The sequence below is a fragment of the Delphinapterus leucas genome, chromosome 4 (genome assembly GCF_059928025.1).
Source record: "Delphinapterus leucas isolate spDelLeu-1000000601 "Yukka" chromosome 4, BTC_Dleu_Yukka2, whole genome shotgun sequence".
In the NCBI taxonomy this organism is placed as follows: Eukaryota; Metazoa; Chordata; class Mammalia; order Artiodactyla; family Monodontidae; genus Delphinapterus; species Delphinapterus leucas.
Window position 1 is genome coordinate 27927270 of NC_143132.1, and position 12500 is coordinate 27939769.

The window sequence follows — 12500 nt, forward strand, 5'->3', positions numbered from 1 at the left end:
AGTCCACTAGAAAATTATCCAACACCTAGCACAGTATTCAGGAAAAACTATGTGCTTAATTAATGTTTACTAATGATTTCAAATACAAAAAATTTCCTTATATATGAAAAATACTAAGGAAAATCTTTAGTTACTAATGCTAACTGTTAGTTACCACCACACCCTATTTACTCCCTATTAAATACAGACTGCTCTTTATTTCCATATTGTCTATAAAGCATCTAGTTGGGCATTTAAAATCTAACAAGTGATATTGTTTAGTACAAGTCCAACCTTTTGGTATAAAAAGAGTAACTCCTAGATGTTTTTTTCATAGATCAATAAAATTAGGATAAAATTAGGGAGCAATAATAGGTTATTATATTTTGACATGCAAAAAAAATTATGATAAAACTACCATAAAATATTAATATCGCTTCATTTTAAGAAAAGGAGATTTTAACAACAGTAAAGTAGGATAAAAGTAAAGGAGATAATTTCAGAATAAAGGAGAGTTCCTTCCAAGCATGGACAGATGGCAACTTAACACTAACACACACACACACCCCACAGAGCACTGTCCTTACTTTTCTGATTTTACTACATGCCAGTTAAAACTCGTTATAGACTGGCACTGAGCTAATAGATCATATTTGGAAACCTACTAGAGAAGACTGAATATTAAAATTCACATTTCTAATTCTTCAACCTAAAGAAAATATTGTATCATTTGAACTCACTGCACAAATATCAAGAGAGGTACATAACTGATTAAGTACAAAATCTGATGCTGTGTGATGTTTCACCAATGGAGTACCTGTGAATACCAGTTTGATATAAATTTAGAGCCCTAAACCAGAAAATCAGACCATCTGTTAGGTCATTAATTAGCTAAGTAATACAGGAAAAATCTTTTGGTCTCTCTAAACCTGATATTAAGATCATAAAAAAGGAAGCCAAACTAGTTTATCTTATAGAAAACACTTTGTAGGGGAAAAAAACCTTTAATAATATTTACACATGAAACCTATAATCCATAGGTGACTTCCCTTCTCAATTCTAACATTAATCATGTCCATCTGAGGTAGAGTAGCTCTGCTATGAGAAACTTCTTACCTCTGGTGTCATTTTCTATTTCTGTCCTCCAGCGATGTAAACAGCTTTCTAGCACAGAGAGTTCCTCTTCTGTTATGTGCCTTGGTGCTGGATGCATGGGCAAATCTGGAGGTATCCGAGACTGAGTGAATGGTTTGTGTATTACTGATCTCGACGAAATGGCAACTATTGATGCGGGTGATGTGCTTGGCAGTTCTGAAGAAGGAGCTCCCTGCTGGTCTGTTGTGCTGTATTTTTAAAGTACAGAATATTCATTATTAAACTTTTCAAGTTGAAGCTCTGGACAATGATTATGTGCCAAACAAACAGCATTAAATTGGCTTATAATTTCAAAAAGAAAAAGTTTTTTTAAAAAAAAAACCCAGAAATATGTGGATTAATCTAATAACCTAATGAGATTCTTAATATATGGAACTACATTACTATAAAATTGGGGCTTTATAGTAGAAATGGCTTAATCATATTTATTTATACAAATCTTACATATACCAGAATTATAAAACCTTCCCTTGCTAATACTTAGCAGCTCACATTACAGAAAATTTTCTAATTTAACAGTAGTATTTTCATGGATGAAAGGATGATACATATAACATACAACCTGAAGTATAATTCTGAATGGAAAAAAGTATGATGAAAATTTCAATCCACAACCATAAAATCCATTGAAACAATGAAATAAGAAAGCCCCCAGAAGCATACAACCTTCTATGTGAATGTCATCTTTTTAGAGTTCACTAAAATAAATCACAACATGCATTTTATAACACCGTCTTTAAAGGCATCAATTATGTTATTACATAATACAGTAACACAGCTGTCTCTTCTATCAAGAAAACTTTTTACCTTGGTAATGTCTGTGATGGTACAGAACCACTAGATGGGGAACTAGCATCAATATCATCAACAGGAGAAGTGCAAACAGGTTTACTTGAGGCAAATTCCAACGCATACTGCAGAACATCCACCAAGGGGAATCGTTTGGGACCCGAACCATAGCTTAAATACCTATTAACCATAAAATGTATGAATGCTTTCATTTGTGTATAAAGCACATTTGTTTTTTTTTTCAATAATTGTTATAAAACATAATAAAAACACTTCAATAAATATTCCTCAACAATGAAATTAATTCTGCTTTCAAATGAAGATGGTAAAACTAAATGTACACTCAAGAAATAAATTAAATGTTCTCCAAAGGAACACAAAACCAAAGCTGATTAAGACTGAATGTGTATATACACTGTTATAAATTTTAGATGCTGCTCTAAGTTGTAACCCAATAGTAAAATGAAAACTGACATTTCCATCTCCTGAGACTTTTATTTTTAGATCTGTTATCTGGTCTCAAGATGGTGACTAATATTATCCTCCCACCGTTTATGTCGGATTATTTTTCAATATGATTACTGATACCTTTTAAGAATTAAAACTATTGAAAAATAACATATTATTTTGTATAAAAAGTTTTAGGCTATAACTTTTAAATTAATACTAAAACAAGGGAATACAGATTAGATCAGAGGTTGCAAACTGGGATCTTTCAGACCACATTTCAGTCTGTAGACTTCTGTCTGAACTACAGAATATTTCATACTCTAGATTCTGGCTTCTTCTGGAAACAATGCGAAGCTATAGACAATAGGAAGATGATGTTCACGCGTGGCACCGCCTACTAGTGCCGATAGCAGCCACCCTCTCTCCACAGGGATGTGCTCTCTGACTCCCTTTGCCCACCAGCTCACGCTTGACTTGCTTCCCTTCTTTATAAAGCCTCCATGAGCCTCTCGTAGGCATCTGAGTTTGTATCTTCTGTGTTAAGGAGAAACACTCAGTTACCGTTAGTTTTAAGGGGAATCTCAAGAGTAATATTTAGTCTCAGACAAGAAGAAATCTCAATCATAGATTAGTTTAACATCTATTTTTAGTACCATGCGTATTACCTCTTTATGGTAGGAATATTTAATTTTAAACAATAAAATCATCTTCTAATGCCAACTATGAATTATTTTAGTCTCTAACGAAACTCAAGCCTAAACTATTCAAGCAAAATATCAATCCAGAATGATTATTTACTCCTAGAATCACAAATCATTCAAAGCAAATTTTAAATTAAAGCTCTAGACAGTCACTAAAAATATGACTTCCTATAGTTAGCTCATAATTTCACTAAAGTTTCAATACCTTTCAAGTCTCTGTTGTAATACTGTGAGGTAATCTTTTAGCCTCTTGATCTCTTCCCTCTTAATTCTTGTTATTTCTCTGTTTCTATGCATGTATCTATCAGGAAAAAGAAATACAGCAATTATCAGTATTTGCAAATACAGAAGCAGACACAATATTAAGTCTAGCCATCACCACAGAAGATCAACTCATCCAAAATTTTATAATAAAACATCATACAGACAATACAAATTAGTATTTTTCCTTATAACATTATTCCCAGTAACTATCCTTTTCTAAATAAAAAGAGAACTCCATTTTCCTTGACAAATAGTATTAGATACATTACGCAAAAAGTAAAAATTATTTTAAGGAAATTAAGCAAAATTTTCTCTAAGCACAATAACTCTTCGGATACTGAACTGTTTCAAAACTAAGTCATGCTGTATACCAAACCATACCTGTCCAGATATAAAACTTGAGGAAATTCCAATTTGTTGTGAATTTTTTCTGGTCTTCCCAATGCCTGATTAAATTCAAATCTTGACAATTCAAACGTTAACACAGGTGGTAGTTCAGTAAACCAATGCTGAAAGAAAACAGTAACAAAACCCCTTAATATCACCTTTCTGTTTTCTCCATTGCAATTTTAGGCACAGGATGTTAGTTAGCAGTGGCATTTTTATATGCATCATAATAATGCTAACATGACAAATAATTGATTGGGTATGCAATTTAGTTAAAACTCAACTTCCTCCTAAAAGTTTTTCACACCTTTTGAAAATTCCAATGGGGTAACACACAACCAGGAAAGAGAAAAATCTTCTAATGACTCTCCTTCTTCAATGATTAATTCTTTACATTAGAATTTCTAACCCAAAGAGAAAGACACTGAATAAAAGTATGGCTTAGTGTCTCAAGTTTTCTGGCTTCTTCAATATTATGTCACAATTACTACCAGGAATGGCACATATACTTAATACAATCAACCACACGGTCAAAAACCTGTGACAAAGTAACATGTAAGAGGTAGTACACTAAAGAAAAAAATTATTTTATAGCATAAATGATCACAATTCTCATGCTAAAACTAGAAACTGATACTTTCCTGTTTTAAATTTAATGTTCCCACTGGAATTTTGACAAATTTGAGAAAAAGATCTATCACTAGGAAAACAGAGTTTATACTGGATAACTACATTTAATATTTTTAAAAATGACTAGTGCTTAAAGAATTGAATGCCTCACTGCTATGAGGCACTTCCTCCACACACTTTGGCAACTGTTCAGTTAAGCGTGAAATGCAACAAAACTTCAAAATTATTTCAATAAACAGATTCAAGCTTTACATAAACCTTATTTATTTAAAGAGAAAGAAAAAGGAAAAAACTTGTGAATTAACAAATACAGAAGTATAAAATAATGTAACAAGTATTTCCGAAGTGCTTATTTTAAGCCATGCAATGTACTTCTGTAAAAAGAAATTGTTGCATACTATATCGTGTATGGTATTTTCAAGTGCCACAAAATGTCACCACATAAATGTCAATAAGCTAAGAGTATGCTAATTTAAATTCAAACGTTCAAGAAAAAGAAAAGCAGAAACTGCACATGTGGCAAACTGAATATGATCTTGAAAGTTGCTACTTTTCTGTAAATAAAATCAATAAAAATAAATGGTTATTAAAAACTATTTCTCCCTCCCAAAATGCTAATGATTACCTGAATTGAGATTTCCTGAGTTGGGTTTGGTTTACCTTTTACTAAAAGTTGAAGTTTAAGGAATTTGCTTTATGGATATTACCTGAAACTGACTAGGGAAAGTTATGGAAGATCTAATATTAGAAACAACTCTTAAGTTTTAAAATTTCTTGAGCAAAGTTTGCTTATTTGCTTTGTTCTCCCATGGCACTGGAAAGAATTTTTTTTAGTTAGCTTTAATCCACACCTAAAATTACTATTAAGAATTAAAATATACCCCACACATATCACAAGGAAAACGTCTGATGCCTTAGGATGATATTCTCTATTCCATTTTACAATACTCAAACAAGTAGATTTCAAGTACTATTACCTTCATTTTTTTGCAATGCTTTAAATGTTACTATTTAAAATTAAATCTAAGTATTAACTTTAAATAGTTAACATACTTTAATTCACAGGAACCTACAATGGCCAGCAGAAATGAAATGACCCAAATTGGCGGTATGCTTCTCTGTAAACCATAAATAGTCCAGGAAATAGGTTCCATATCTTATGAAAGAATGTTCATAATATATTATGTAATATGTCTCTGTATGGATTTGTTTCCTCCAACAGCAGTGACAGTTTTTTCCTACTACAGGAGTGGAAGGATTTCACTTTTTCATTATCATGCTGATCAGGACGAGAGATAGCCACACCATTCCCTAAATTCATTTACAAAAATACTATGGGTATGTCTAGCTCTGTGATTTTCAGATCATAAGTACAGCAGTACATAAGTAGAATCTCAAATAATATAAACCAATGACACTTTTTTCTTTCAAAATATTTTTCCATTCAGTAAAACTCTATACTTTATCCCTAATCTAACCGGTATGCCATGCTGTGAGACACAGGTCATTAAAGGTAAAAATGATGCTTATATTCTCCATATCTCAAAACACATATCATTATATGATTACTATTATTATTACTACATTATAAAATGAACTGACAGGGGTAATAGATTTCTGCAGTTAATGAAAAAAGGACTTAGATAATCAGCAATGCCAACAGCAGTACTCCTGAATTTACTGTAAATATAAATCTGACCTGTTAAAATATTTTCTAGAGAGAATGTGGCCATTTTTATGAGTAAATAGCTGATTTTTCTATTAATATGTTTTAACTACCTTGCTTTTGGAAGATTACATGAATATGGGGGGGTTGGGGGGAGGAACAAGAAAAAACAGACCTATCATTGCAAATTCCCCACAGAACACCAAACAAAGCTAGGATATAAACTAAGCACGAGAAGAGAAAACTTGCAATTTCAATTCAAAAATTAGTTTCAGTCATTTAATTGCCTTCACTCCTTTGCCCTATATATTTCCTATATAATATCTCCATATATCTAATATAGTACATGTAGGTATTATTTCTATAACTTAGCTTTTTAATTAAAGCTCTGTAAAATTTCTCTCAGCACTTTGATTATAACTTGGTACAACTTTGTGAAGGGAAATTTAGCAGTACTTACATTTTTAAATGAGTATGCCCTGTGACCTAAAGATTCCACTTCTAACTATCTTTCATTCCTAAGTGCTCAAGGGTATTTACAGGAAGACATTCTTTGAAATAATTCTTTGTCCAACTACTGTCTCACAGAAGAATTACAACAATTTAATTTTGTAAATACGGGCTACAATGATACTATGCAGGTTCTAAATAGAATGATGTAAAGCTATATACTGACATGGAAGGATGCTCACAATATACTGCTAAGTAAAAAAATGCAAGTTTCAGGACAGTATGAACAGACAAATACAATATTTATATGTGCATAGCAATCGTCTAAAAGGATGTACATCATACTATTGGTAGTGAATACCCATACCAGAAGTGAGGTGTTTACTCTTTGAAATTCTTTCTCTCCAACAGGCAATCAAAAAGTAGCTCCAGGTTTCTTGGAGAGTATAACTCATTTACAATTGGCACACCATTTAATTAAAATTTATGATTTAGAAAAATATCTTACATATAATCATTTTTACTTTATTCAGTTGCCTCTTGGTATTACAGAAATGTAAACTCTTACAGCCCACTCGATGTTTTAACATGAGCAATTCTGGAGACTAGAGATCTTCCTATATTAGTTGGCCCCAGCTATTTCAGAAAAAAAAAAAAAAAAGATGTTTTCTATATCAAAGTAAAATCAATAATTTTTATTAAATAATAGTGTAAGAGATAAAAGGTATTAACATCGGGGGTTATGTCAATTTTGTTTAGAAACAAGCCTAAAATGCTACTCATTGGCCTTTATAGAGAAACAAAATAGCTTTTCTGAAGCACATAATAAGACTATAATTTAAGGGTGTTACTAAAAACTTTTAAGATATTCTGCTCTAGTCGGTGAGAGTCATTTAAACCAGGTTGAATTATTATTGAAACTACTGTGTTCAGCAAATCTAGGCAACTGGTACTAGGAATCACAGGTAATCAAATTTGCTATTATTGAGACGGCTTAGAAATTGAATTCAGAGATGACAACAAACCACTGTGTATCTTAGGTTAGATGGGAAAACCTAGGCAGAAATTATATATTGTGGTATAGGGCATTCAGAGTATGAAGCCAAAGACAGAGGACAAACTAGATTTTTAAAAAAATAAATAATGACAATCAGAGTCAATGTAAGAAAAACATTTTTAAAAGGTAGGAATATGTGAGAAAGATTATTTACCAATTATTAAATTATTTACCAATAAACCATAGTGTGTTTCATTTATAAGCTACTTTGACAATGTGAGGAAAATGCCATCCCTTTTTTCCCTGCCCAAACCCATCATTCTTTTGTTTAATAGAAAACAGATTGCACTTCATGGGGCTCTGCACACCTGTTCCATTTTGGGATCCTTGGAAAGGCCCAATCTTTACAGATTTGTTTCCCAATCAATAAAATAAATATGCTTAATTTAAGTATTCTTAATTAAAGGTCTATATCAGAGTTATCTGTGGAGCTCTGGTGGTCATATACCATATCCCTACCCTAGATTCTGATTCGATAGCTTTGAAGTGAGGTGTAGATATCTGTTGAGAATCACTGAAATAGATGCTCTATGATGTAGAGAGAAAAACTATTTCAAATATTTTCTCTCTCTCAAAAAAACAGCCAAAAAATAGTAAATATTATTTATTTCCTTTTTTGTTTGAGGGAAGAAAAGGAAATGAGGATGGCGTTAGAATTATATCTTTTTAAAAAAGCATACAACTCAAATAAAAGCAATTTATTCTGAAAAATACAAGAACCTAGTCCCTTTTTAGATAAACAGAGATGCCATCACTTAATATTTATTAAGTACCTATTCAGAATAAAGACCTTGGCAACTTTTTTAATATGACTGAGACATTTCATTCAGTCAGTCAATATGTATTATGTAATTTTATCTGCAGTCACCACACTGCCCTAGGGATACAGTAGTGAATGGCACAGATGAAGACCCCCACCCTCATGCACGGAGTTTACATCTAGACAGCTATCAGCAATTGCTTAATGATGACTGATTTTGGCACACATAATCTGTCCTTTATCGTTTACTCTATTATTCTAGAAGAATATATGGATGGAAGGATATACAGATGGAGCTAGAGAGATGAATTGAGAGATGGAGATAGGTTATTAGACAGAGACCAGTGGAGACAGATAAATAGGTTTGTAATATATTTTTTAAATTCTTTCTTTCTTGAGAAAGCAAGTTTTTTCATCTGCTCTTCAGGCAATCACACAGTAATTTTACAAGAAAAGGAGTGTGGTGTTGCCTACTTGGGTGTGGACATATTCCAACAATATTTGATGTAAGTAACATATGTCTATATAAAATTCCACTCTAACATCAGTGTTTTTCTTCCTTACTTCCAGGACTAGCATGCTGTAATGGCCGGTACCATGACTGAAAAGTCTTAAAAGACTGAACAGTGTCCTAAAGGAGGATTTTAACATCAAATTTTGAGAAAAATTTTAAATGAAAATTTAACTTAGATTATAGAGTATATTGACTCTGCAGGTTTCCCAAATATGTATAAATTATCATAATTAAATCCAAGTACATTTTCTGAGTATTCTCTCAATTATTAGTAGCTATATCCTTAGAGTCTTAAATTGCACTTCACAACATTTTAAGAAAGACCTGAAGGGGGAATAAAGATGCTAAACTCACCTCTTGGCCGGACTTTCCTGAATTTTCCGAATGTAAAGACTCAATTTCTCCTTCAATCATGGCAGCTTCTAGGCACTCATGTAGATCTTTGAATCCATTGACCTGAAGTGGGTACTGACCAAACATTTCAGTATTTTCAAATTTTTTACCTATAAGAGGGGGGAAATTAATATTCCTCAATATGGCCTTTTAGCTACTAAAAGTAAATAGATGTATACAGTAATTATCTCCTGAACCTGAAAACTATAACTGTTTATGGTCCAGACAGTAGTAGTTGGTATAATTTTCCTACTGGTTTGTACATGTACATACGTATATCCACATCCAGCTATGCTATAGATATTACACACCCCTATGTGTGTATGTAATTATATACATGCATATGTAAGTACATATTATGTATATATGTGTATAAACATACATATTTATATATATATATATATGTTTATTCTTTTAAAAAGTACCTTCTAAGGGTAAGAGAGTGTGCTAACATTGAGAATATATATAGCAGTGCACAAAAGAGATATGGTCTCTGAGCCGAGGAAACTCCTATCCTCTTCTGGAAAAAGACATTATACACATTAATTGTACATATAATTATGAACAAACAATTGTTTATAATTACAGATGTTATAAAAGGGGTGGTGAGACAGAGTGCTGTGAGAAGGTATAAAAACGGGGAACAAACCCAGTCTTTAGGGCTGGAGGGTGAAGCAGGGAAAACTTCCATAGCAAAATGACATTTATGCTGAGACTGTAAAGGTGAATGGGAGTTGGCCAGGCCAGAACGTCGGGGAGCCAGAGTATTCTTGGCCAAGCAACAGCACACGCAAAGACTTTCAGGCTGCAAAGAACTTGGCATGTTTTAACGAATTAAGGGAAGGAAAGTATAGCTTAAGGGAGCAAGATGGAGATGACAATGAAGAGTTAGGTGAGGGATCAAAATCAAATTCTTAACGAAGTCTAGTAGCCCTTGTTGAGAATTTTTTTCTAGTATATTCTGAATATAATGGAAAGTCACTGAATAATTAAATCTAGGAATAAGAGGCTCAGATTTATATCTCTGAAACATCCTTACGGTTTCTGTGTTAAGAGAGTGATAGACTGTCAGGAGACTATTATAGAATCTATCTAAAAATAAAGGTAGCATTGAATAGGGTGTTAGTAAAAGTATATAAAAACAGATGAAATGACATACACACATTTATAAATATATACAAAAGGGAGCACCGATAGGACTTGACTGAATGGCTCATAGGCAGGATGGGGAACAGAAGAGAAAGGAAGGTATCAAGAATGATACTCAGATTTTTAGCATGAACAACTGAATTGATTTTTATGTACTGAAAGGGGCACCAGTGAAGGAAGAGTAGAGGATTTTTTTTTTTTACTTTTGTTTTAAGGCAGCAGGGAAAATCATTGGTTTCGAATGGCCCATAAGATTTCAAGTTGAAAAGAGGTGGACATAAATAAGTCTGTAACTAAGACTGGTGTGAAGCTATAAATTGGAGAATTGCTAGCTTATTGATAGCAGGAAATCAAGGAAGTGAATGAGACTGCCCAAGGAATTATCTGACAGGAAGAGGAAGAGGACTTAAGCTGATTCCCAAGGATCTCACCTTTAGATACAGGAAGAACTATAAATATAACTCATAAGAAGTACCCACAGAGGCATGAGAAAGCCAAGATAATATGGTGTGATAGAAGCCAGAGAAGTGTTTTTAAGGAAAGAGTGGGGAAAAGGAGGAGAAGGAGAGAGTGGAGTCAACAGCATTAATAGTTGATAAGAATTCAATAAGAACTGAGAGGGATCCGATGGACTAACACACGTGTAAGAAATCAATAACCTTAAAAAGCCCCTTTGAGAAGAGGTCTGGGGACAGAAAATGAAAGTGGGACAGGTAGAATAATTGGAGAGATAGCAGGTGAAAACAAACTCCTCACTTTAAAGGAGCTTATTTCTGAATAAGATTGACTGAAAAAAAGCATGTGAAGGGAGATTTTTTTTTTAATTTTAAAGATGTGAAACACCAGAGCATGTCTAAATATTGATGAGAAAGACACAGTGAAAGGAAGAAGCTAAAGATACAGAAAAAAAGCAAGATAATGGACAGAATAAGGCCTGAGTGAAAACATGAAAGGATGAGATTCTGAGCACATGTAATGAACAGCCATTGATATTAGACTAAATAATTCCTCTATTACCTGGAGGGACAAATAAAAGAATGTGGTAGAGGTTGGAATGGATCCAAGTTGGGAAGCCTGAAGCTCATATATATGAGGAACTCACTTTTAAGAACTATGATAAAAAAGTTATAAGCAAAAAATTAGATTCAGAGCCTTAGCCAGGACCCATGGTTAGGCTTCATTAACTTCATGGTAAATCCATGAAATTTGAGTTAAGATCTTTCTCAGAAAATGAAGAGACAAAGAAATTAGATTAGAGGTAGAAAAACTGGAAATAGTTATTGCAGAAAATGGGAAAGAAGACAGTGATTAAACAAAGATGACTGCCAGGTAGGATTACAGGCTTGGGACCAGTGAAGCTTAGAGTCACTACAACTTTATGATCCATTACAGTTAGCTCATTTGAGTGACTTTCTCCTAGCAATGGTCAGGTTCTCAGTACATGCAGAGAGAAGAGGAGTAGTTCCATGAGGGTCAGAGACTAGCCAGAGAAGTGTTGCCAGAAGGGAATGAGGGGAAAGAGTTTTAGAAATGTATAAGGATGATCATAATGGACAAGGAAGGAAGTAAAGCAAAGACTGAGAAGAACAGAATGGAGGGGTCAATGGCCTAGAAATTCTAGAAGAGCTGAAGAAGTTTTGCAATAGAGTACTTTAGTAAACAAACTGAAAATCACCCCTAATTGAGAGTCACTAGTCTAAAAAAAGGCATTAAGAAGATATATGTAAAAATAATAGTGTTCTAAAATAAACTGTTAACAAAGCAAACACACAGTTCACCTGGAAATGTATTAAAATCACATTTATGCAGCACAGTAGCCTTTAAACAACTCACCAAAACCAAGTACAAAGACTTCACTGACTGAGAAATTTTAATAATCACTTTTAAGAATCCAGATAATATAGGTAGAAGTGCTCATGAGAAGTATTACAAATAGTGCCCAGTCACAACCTGATTAGAGCTCCTCTTCTGCTATATACAGTGTTCTACTTCAGATAAAAACTGGTATGATAGTGTGGACATCCCAAATTGGAATACAATGCACTATATAAAATATTCCACTATTTATATAATGAATATTTAGCATTTGAGGCAAACAAAATGTACTAACACCTCAATATAACCTTTAGGACGTCTGATTAAATCCTGAGTTAGTG

General features: G+C 33.1%; 1 protein-coding gene across 6 annotated transcripts in view; it reads right to left on the reverse strand.

The window, feature by feature from the left end:
• USP25 (ubiquitin specific peptidase 25) overlaps positions 1-12500 on the reverse strand; it is a 181415-nt gene that overhangs the window by 89323 nt on the left and 79592 nt on the right. For 5 of the 6 annotated variants that reach the window (XM_089910381.1, XM_089910378.1, XM_022575863.3 and 2 more), the window contains 5 exons: positions 9157-9305; positions 3720-3847; positions 3280-3375; positions 1942-2103; positions 1096-1322 (listed from right to left, as the gene is read on the reverse strand). In XM_089910381.1, coding sequence (XP_089766507.1) covers positions 1096-1322; positions 1942-2103; positions 3280-3375; positions 3720-3847; positions 9157-9305 — 762 coding nt within the window. The remainder of the gene's footprint in view (positions 1-1095; positions 1323-1941; positions 2104-3279; positions 3376-3719; positions 3848-9156; positions 9306-12500) is intronic. The other variant, XM_089910380.1, reaches the window with a different exon arrangement.